General features: G+C 35.3%; 1 protein-coding gene and 1 non-coding gene across 3 annotated transcripts; both read right to left on the reverse strand.

The window, feature by feature from the left end:
- Window positions 1-2571: 2571 nt before the first annotated feature.
- Window positions 2572-6183, reverse strand: LOC112019950 (uncharacterized). 2 transcript variants are annotated; one of them, XM_065771059.1, is made up of 6 exons: window positions 5823-6183; window positions 4651-4754; window positions 3748-3854; window positions 3292-3341; window positions 3096-3178; window positions 2572-2986 (listed from the first exon to the last, which is right to left on the reverse strand). In XM_065771059.1, exons 1-6 carry the CDS (start codon window positions 5967-5969, stop codon window positions 2872-2874), a joined length of 606 nt encoding a protein of 201 aa, XP_065627131.1. In that variant the 5' UTR covers window positions 5970-6183; the 3' UTR covers window positions 2572-2871. The 2 variants fall into 2 exon arrangements, with proteins under 2 accessions (XP_065627131.1, XP_023908282.1); XM_024052514.2 differs by having other exon boundaries at window positions 4651-4766; window positions 5823-6180.
- A 75-nt stretch (window positions 6184-6258) lies between these two features.
- On the reverse strand, window positions 6259-6331 carry TRNAA-UGC (transfer RNA alanine (anticodon UGC)). The gene has a single exon. It is a non-coding gene; the product is annotated as a tRNA-Ala (tRNA).
- Window positions 6332-9491: the final 3160 nt, after the last annotated feature.

The following is a 9491-nucleotide window of genomic DNA, read 5'->3' on the forward strand; positions in this document are numbered from 1 at the left end:
ATATCAAGATTACTTTTTTTCTATGAAATCTGCATGTAAGGTTAGCCAAAAACATCTAAGAGATCCTATCTCCCCTGTTGGGCCTTGGCATAAACTATGGAAGCTCTCTGCCTACAAAAGAGAACATTATGCTAAGAATAAGTAGTTGTGACTCAAACTATTTCCTGTGTGGGGATGCAGTGGAGTCTAGTATTCATTATTCTTCAAATATCCTACAACTAGGGCAATCTAACATGCGTGCAGTTGGGACTAAGGTCTGAAAATATTCCAATCACTTCTAATGAGGACATTGTAAGATTGGTTGTTGATCCCTAGAACTAGCTGATGCCAGGTTAGCAGCACCCTAGTGAAGAGACCTTGAGCTATCCCGTTTTTTCAAAAAATTATATTTTACCATTTCAAAAGCTACTTTATTTATTATACTATACCATTTTACAATACACCCAACATCCCAACTTTTATTTTTCTATTCAACTCATTAAAATAATATATAGTACCTAATAAAATAATATAATCAAATCTCACTTTCACCCTTCTCCTCCATATGTTTATGTTTTCCCCACTATTTCTCTCTCAACCACCTTCACCACCACCTCTACCACAAGAATCCCACCACCACCATGAAAAAACCCATCAAATACACCACCACGGCAACAACCCACCCCACCACCACCATGCACAAAAACCCACAAAAAAATCAAAGCAAAAATCCACACAAATGAAACCCACATTTGCCACCATGAAACCCACCTTTGCCACCACAACTAGAGACACCACCACGGCAACAACACACCCACCACCACCATGCAAAGAAACCTACAAAAAATCAAAGAAAAATCCATTCAGAACCCCATCAAAACCCATTAGAAGCTGATCTCCATGTCTCCACCGGCGTTGTCTCCATAACCACGACCCCACACAAGATCAATACCCAGCCATAACCACGACCCCACGCCGCCACTACACCACCATGACCCAAAACCCACTCCCACACAAATCAAAACCCCACACCCACAAAACTAAACCCCATTACAAATCACCCCACAACCCAGATCAACCCAGACCAAGCAAACCCACACAAACCTAGATTAACCCACCATCACAGACCACCCCAAAACCACCGACCCAGACCCACGCCACCATTGACCACTGAACCAGACCTACGTCGTTGCCATCGAACACAGACCCAAATCCACTCTGCCACCATTGAGACCAACACACGCCGCCACCATCTATCACTGACCTAGACCACGCCAACCTCTGCCGCTACCACCACCACACGAGGGTTTCAGGTTTGAGGAGAGGAGAGAATAGAACAAGAGAGAGAAGAGAAGGAATGTAAAGAAAAATAAAAGAGAAAAGTAATATATATGAGAGAGAATAAAATATAATTTAAAATTATACAATTCTACTACAGTGCCATTTTAGATATAGGATGGCACTGTAGCAAGATTGTAAAAAAAATTTACAATTACAAGATCGAGTAAAGTGGGTTTTTTGTGCATTCATGCTAAAATATATCAACATATGGCATTTAGAAGACCGGATGTGAAAGCCTGAGTTCCTTGAAAATGGCTTTCACCTTGGATTCTATTTGGTGCTTGAGAAAATCCATGATGGTGGCTAGGCCAATCTTATGGTCACCATAATGAACAAGGAGAATAGAGTCAAGGACTATGCTTCGATTGTAGCTAAAGTGAAAGCCAGTGTAGTGAATGAAGATTTTGGGTCTTGGACTCTTGGGAACCCCCTATTGAGGGTGAGATTAAATTAAATTTTAATGTTGTAGTTTTCAAAGAGTTCACTACCCTAGCTATGGTGGCTGAAGATGACAATGGTGAGGTGATCATCGGTTGGGCCAAGATTCATAGCTATTTTCCCATTGCAAGCTGTGGCAACCGCCATTCTGTAGGTTCTGTAGATTGCTATTCGAGAGGGGTGGATGCATACTGTTAAAGCTTGTTTTGATTCCCTAGTTGTTGAAGGTGCTCAAACTGACTGGGCCATTCATACTATGATTAGTAATATTTTGGAGCTTAGTAAGTTGTTTTCTAGTCGTAAATTTTGCTGGGTCAGGATGTTGTTTAATTCTGCAGCTCATGCCTCTGCAAAGCTTGCAGGTAGCCTTAGAAGTTCTTTTTGTTGTAACAAGTGCAATGTTCCTACTTTCATCTCCAATGCTTGTAGGTTTGATTGCTTCTTTGTTGGTCCATGTTTAGTTAATGAAAGATGCACATTATCCACACACCAAAAAAAAAAAAAAAAAGAAGAGGGAGAAACGAAAGAGGAATACTATATCATTCGGTGAATCCATCCTCAGGAGTTTCAGACAGTTTAAAGTTGAGACCATCTTTTACGTATTGCGTCATCGTTGCACCGACCCATGCGGCATTTCTAAGTTGTGAATTGGATACTGGTATGATCCAGCTGACTATTAACTTAAGTATATGGATGTTAAGACAATGATGCAAATCATACACCACCTGCTCATGCAATAAAGGTGATAGAGAAAATCAAGGAGAGAGAGAATAACATAGATGTGTATAAATTTTGGCCTTAAAAAGAATGAAATTATCCTGGAAGAGTAAGAATAAAACTTAAATTAATCGCACAGCCATTACAAAAATCAGCTCTTCTCTAACATCATTTACCTATAAATTATTGTCATCCAAGTTAAATTGGCACGTCAATGAGCATGTCATCTATAAAATGTTGTGTTGATTCAGCACCTTTGTAAAACAATAAACAACAGAAAAACAATGAACAGAGATCGATCAATTCTCATTGATCAAATACAATAGAGGCACTACAAAATTGGGATGATTACACCCTATACTATCAGTAAGCACTCTCTGGTACCCTTGTATGTCTCTAGTGTGGTTTTGGAACATATCCATCAACGGCAAAGTTTCGTGTGGCAGCAGGTATAGCTAAACGAATTCCATCAAGCTCAGATTTTGCAATCACTTGACAACCCAAACGAGATCTGCAAAATCCCAAACAGAGGATTAAATCTAAGTGCCTTAAAAAGGAAGAAATCAAGATTGAAGGTAATGAAAAATTCCCATTGCAAAGTTCATGCAAAAGGAGCCAACGTTTCTGTAAGCCCAAAGGCCAGATCCAACATGTCATTTTCCTCATCAGTAGGTTCTTCTAACTTATTGTAATACTCCATGTCCTGTAATAAAATTCAATAGTAAGCCCCTCAAATTTGAGCTAAATAAAACATCCAACCCAAAACTAATGAAAGGCCAAAAGAATGCTTGTTTGAAACATATATCCAGAACATACCTTCACAATCACATGACAAGTCGAACAGGCAAGTGAACCTTCGCATGCTCCTGATATGACATTAAAAGCAGAGCATTAATTTTGTATCAAATGATCAAAGAGATATATAATAAAAATTTTAAAAAAATAATTGACATGGAAAAATGATTCATCCACTAGTTTTGTGCCGCTACAAGTAAAAAATTCAGCCCAAAAAGAAACACAAAGTGAATGAGAGGTGGGAAGTAGAGGCGTGGGGAAAGTCCCATGTTACTGTTCAAACAAGTTACATGTGGTAAGTAATCCAAACTGTCAACATGTCTTTCAAGAGTACAGCAATGGTTACAAAGATCCCCAAGTTACAAGAAATGACTTTCATTAAAACCATTACCTCAGATGACATTAATTGTAGGAGAACTAAATTAGGCTAAGGTAATGGTGCAAAATACAGAACTAAATAAGTATCAGAATCCTTGCCTTCAAGCTCTATATCATTTTCATGAGCAGCTTCCAACATAGACATTCCTATGGGGACCTTAAGGTGCTTTTCCTCTCCATCCTTGTCAACAAATGTGACAGATATCCTGTTACATAAAGCATCTGGGTAAGAAGAAAGGCACATCAAAAGTGGAGGAAAGGTAGAGGGTAGAGCAATGATGTCTCATTGGATGCTTAACACATTCTATTCAAAGATGCCATAGTGTACTCTTATCAATTAGAATACCCATCCTCATAATGGTTGACGGCATAACATGCACATAAACATATAGTTTGCAATTAAGAGAAAGGCAACCCAACACAAGAATAGGGACAACATATGCGCTACTAGTACTGTTGCTTATCCAATTCCCAACTCCCCCTGTAACTGTAAAAGAGTGGAGACACCTTTTCTCCTTTTGTATATTTTTCTATCCTATTATCATCCCCCTAAGGCCCTAACCATAGTCGACTAGATTAGCTGAGTTGGAACAAGTCCATTTACTTTGCCACAAGAATAATTCTGGACACATCTGGAGCTATCCAACACATGCCAAATCATGTGGGAAATTCCCGCACATTACCCATGCTACAAAGCAAGAATTACCTGTGTTAGCTGCGAGCCAAAATGTTGCTTTTGATTTTTTTTTTTTTTTTACACAGCACAGAACAGATACATCCAAGATATGCCAAATCATGTCTGGAGTAGTGCTACATCAAAAAATGGATCTTCTTTGGAAGAACTGATTTTACTTAGCATAAAATATGTTTGCAAATCCAGATCATCTACTTCATTCTTTGAGGACTACATGGCACTAAATTATTCCCTAGTGGTGTATGATACACGTGACAATTCTAAATTCCATGTTCTTACAATGCCTTAAAAGAGGAAGAAGAACTTACGATTCTTTATTTTCACCTCCTTCCTTAGATGCATTGCTAGTAGTAGTGGTAGAAAAATGATGTTGCTTCTGAAATATGGAACCCTGGACCACCTTAGTTTCTGTCTGTGGGTCAAACTGTTTTGAAGAACAAGGAAATCATGCAATTTTCAATAATTACTTTAGGAGTAGAAACAATCTCATCTAAATTGTAAAGAACCTCTGATCTATGCAACTTTTTCAATTAACCATCTTAACCCATGCATACATGCATTAATTTAAGTTTATGTATTATCTCATATATTTCTTACAATTTCCAATTTACTCAGCATATTCTGAATAGTTCTGTACAATTTTATAATGCAATGACAGCAATGTACACTTCTATGTCAGAAAACAGAATGCTTTAACTCATAAATTCACTCTTGAATCTTTTCCAAACTATACTCTAAACGCTAGCTAAACATCTTTCAATTGAACTTGGTTTGTAGTTTTGTCACAACTATCCCAGAGCACAAACACTGCATAGATTTTTTGCTCAGCCACACAACTATAGACTTGTAGGCCGATGCTACATTTCATAGAAACGCAAAGGGCATAATGACTAATAATAAGCTTAAATGAACATCCATAACAGCAAACACAATGGTTCCATATTATGTGAGTAAAACAACAACAACAACAACTGATTTATCTTGAAAAATGAAGGTAGCGAATGATCGAATACTCTTTTGCTCATTTTGATTTGACAAATTGATCCAGCCATTGTGTCCCAAAATATTATTTTTCTTTAATAGAAGGTAAAGTGCAAACAGGGTTCAAACCCAAAACTGCTTGCACTTATACCATAATCAATTACCAATTGTCCCAAAAGTTTAAACCTGCTGGGTGGAGCCACGACATGAATCACACGACTAGCTTAATGTGATCAACACGGTTCCTAGAATTTTCTATTTTATGAGTTATACGACTGGTGTTTCTTATATAGACTAAGCTAACATCCAAGATTAATAAATCAAAACATGACCAGCTAGCGAGGGCTTGGTTAATTAGTTAGAGAGAAGTAAACAGCACTCACAGTCTATAGTCAAAGTTAATTATTTTAGATGAATGCATTTTTGTTGTGAAGTAACAAATGCAATGGTGAAAAAATAAATAAATAAAAAAGAGTAGAAGTAGAAACTAGAAACTGACCAGCGGTTGCAAATAGTGGTTGTAACTGTAACTGTAACTGTAATTGTAAGGCCGTTGTATATATCCAGCTCTAGTTATGGGCGTTGAAAGCTGTCGAAGAAGCATCCAATTCCAAAGTCTGCCTTTCGAAACTTTAGAAAGCAACATAATCGTTGCTCTCACTAAAACTCTGGAATATAAATTTAAAAAAAAAAAAAAAAATACTATAATGAAATTGGATTTTTATACTGTTAGCAAATCTAAGAAATTTTGGTGTTTTCTTTTTCTGGGTTTTCTTCTTTTGACAAGGACAGGACTCTCAATTAATGAGAGGGCTTCCTCCCCGTGTTCGTGAAGCACCTTCGAAACTCGAAGCTTCCAATTAAATTAATAATATTATATTCCAAAACAAAAACAAAAACAAAAAAAAACAAAAAAAACAAAAAACAAAAAACGATGGAGATGCGGGGTATCGAACCCCGTGCCTCTCGCATGCAAAGCGAGCGCTCTACCGTTTGAGCTACATCCCCATGCTGACATTATTACACTAATTAAATATACGAAACTTCTGATTCTCAGCAATAGTGTTTTTAAACTCACCTTTTTGTCCTTTTTCTCTTTTTCCATGTGAGCAAAATGCACAAATGATAAATTCGTAAGGGAAATCTGTGAATCTTGCGCATCCTTAATTTGATAAGCATTCTCTAAATACAAGTTCTTATGGGGGTATGAGACAAAGATTGAAGTTTAAATTTCTAAGAAGAAGTATTACACATATATACTTAAATTAAGTTAAAATATGATTTCTATTTCAAATTAAAAAAAAATTACAAGAATGATAAATCCGCAAGAGACATCTATGTAGGGGCCAAAAAGATTAAAGTGATTAGTCTACCTAATGTGCGCTCTTATTTGTTTAAAGACACTTCAAATAAACAACCTAACAGCAAACAAGCGTTGCCAAACACATAGGTAAGGTACTAAAGACTCCATGCAGCACAATTAGATGCTCAAGTGATTTTGAGCTTTCATGACAGAGAAGGCAAGGTGATTAGAAATAGCTAGGATCATTAGAGTTGCTAGAATTACTAGCCTGGATAGGGAAAATGGACACATTTAATAAGATAATAGACGACTTACAACTATAGGGGATCCCCTTCCATCTAAAACTCTCTCATTCCGTCTTATTTTTACATGGATTAAGGAAATGTTACAAATAAACCATCTAAAGGTTAAAAATAAAAAGCCACATCAAGCATAGGTTTTTTCTCATTATTTGTTCATTTTCTTTCTCACTCCAATATCTTCTCTTTTTTAACATTTGATAGTTTATTTGTCACGCGCCTTTTATCTATGTAAAAATAATAGAAAATGGGAGGGTTTTAAATGGAAGGGGAGTCAGACCCCTACTTTTATCATACTTATAAGTTATAATCAATAAGCTATTATATTTTTTATATGTTAAATTTCATTCCAAAAAAGTGTCATATTTTTTGCTTTTTTTTTTTTTTTTCCCTAAGGTTCAACCTAAGAAAACAAAAAGTTGGGGCCGGGGAAAGGAAAATAACAAAGTTAGAGATTTAGCAAAAGGAAAAAAAAAAATTAAAAAGCACTCAAGTGTAATATTTCAAAAGTGATATACATAAATAATATTAATGAAACCTCAAATTATTTATTTAATAATTTATTCTCCTTCACAAAAATTTGTGTAACTGACAATGAAATTTTTGGGATAATTATATAATAACATAAGTGGAATATGAATTTGAAAAAAATAAAAGGTTTATCTATGTAAAAAAAATTACAAATAAACAAAATATAATGAATATGCTATCATTTTATGGGTTTTCTTACAATAAAATATTACTTAATATACACATAAATGACTTTTTATATTTGGGCAAAACTTAAGTATGATACATTAGGTCTAACACTCCCCCTCATGTGTGGGTCGAAATTACCTTTTAATAAGTGAGACCCAACACGTGGAAATTTAAATGGGAGGTAAAGTGAAGGAGACAATGATCGAACTCAGGATCCCATGCTCTGACACCATGTTAAATTACCGATTATCCTAAAAACTTAAGCTATTAGAATATGGTAAATTTAATCATTTAACCAAATATTTCTAACACATCATAACAAGCTGCAAGACCGAGTGCTGATAACATTGGCTTCGTCTCAGAATAAACACAAGGTTGATGGTATTCACCTTCTTCAATTAAGCAAAGAGTAAAAAATTAGTTATGTGATATGTACATGGATTCAATCATATTGTCAATAATTTTTAAATATCATTATTACTATGTAAATGCCATGTGATTAAATTGGGTAGACTTTGATAAAAACTCTTAACAGTCGACTTTATTTGCCACAAAGCAAAAGTCTAGAGGGTTAATTGTCCAAATCAAAAGTCCAATAGTTAAATTAACACTTACATCAAATTCCAAGGGTAATGTGTGTAAAAATCGGTAACTTTTAAAAAATAAAAAATAATAATAATTTAGACTAGTGATTTATAAACAATTAACCCAATGATAATTTCAATGTACACTAGCTTTGATTCACAACATAGTTCTGTGAAATTGTGAATAGCTCTAAAAGATATGCCGTAGGCCCGTAGGAAATTTCTTAGCTCTATCTATCATTTGGGCCCAAGTAAAATTAGATTTCGGCCCTACTACTTTCAAAAGTTTGGCCTCCCTTTTAAAATCAAAATCACAACCCAGCCCAAACAACAACAATCATCAGTCCAAAAGGCAAATATATATATTTTTTTTTAAATTGACAAAAAGTCATCCAAAAAATTAAATACCTTTTTCTTTTCCCATAAAAAAATTCTAAAAATATATTCTAAACCGAAATAGTACAAATTTCTGACTAATTGTTCGACTAAATTACTCACAAACCAAATAATCCAACAAGTCATTGATTTTAATATATATGAAATCAAATAAGCATGAAAACGGAAAAAAAAAAAAAAAAAAAAAAAAAAAAAAGAGAAACAGAAGCATTGATAACGTAACAGCACCAAAATCAAAATAGAAATTTAAAAAACTTACCGTTAGGGAGATTGAAAGAGGGGGCCAAGTGAGATTGAGCGTTTGTACCTAAAAGTTAAAGAAAACTACAAAATATCAAAAACCCATTAAGCAAATCCCTCAAAATAACCCAATCAAACCCTAGCTTTACTAATACCCAAATTTGAAACCCTAAACCAAATATCAAAATAAAATTTAAAAAAAAAAAAACTTATTGTTAGGGAGATTAAGAGAAAGGATTGAGTGAGATTGAGACTTGAGAGAGTGTCTTAAGAAGGTTTCACTGAGATTTTGAGAGTGAAGAGAGCAAGTGAGAATGAGAGAGAGAGAGACCTAAAACCTAAATCGGGTACCAAAAAAAAATTAGGTCAACCAATGACACGCAATTCAACCTGAAACCGATAATAACCTGAATATGTGACTCGATAGCTGACCCAAATAGTCTCGGACCCGTTCAAAACATGTCGGGTCAGGCAAGTCCTTGCTCAACCCTAATTAAAAGTAGGGGTGTGCATAGGTTGAGTTGGGCAGGTGGATATTTTTAACCAACTCGCCAATGGCAAGTTGGAAAAATTCCAATCAACCACCAACCCACAAATCTATGAATCTTGTGGGTCAATTAAAAATATTAATGGTTTCAACACAGTGG

This window comes from Quercus suber, unplaced genomic scaffold (genome assembly GCF_002906115.3).
Source record: "Quercus suber isolate HL8 unplaced genomic scaffold, Cork oak 2.0 scaffold_39, whole genome shotgun sequence".
In the NCBI taxonomy this organism is placed as follows: domain Eukaryota; kingdom Viridiplantae; phylum Streptophyta; class Magnoliopsida; order Fagales; family Fagaceae; genus Quercus; species Quercus suber.

Coding starts and splice junctions, on each gene's coding strand:
- LOC112019950 (XM_024052514.2), bottom strand. CDS start 5,969: ATGTTGCTTTCTAAAGTTTCGAAAGGCAGACTTTGGAATTGGATGCTT. Junction 3,342..3,747: donor AAATGATATAGAGCTTGAAG/GCAAGGATTCTG, acceptor ATGTCATATCAG/GAGCATGCGAAGGTTCACTT. Junction 3,179..3,291: donor CTTGTCATGTGATTGTGAAG/GTATGTTCTGGA, acceptor ATTTTATTACAG/GACATGGAGTATTACAATAA.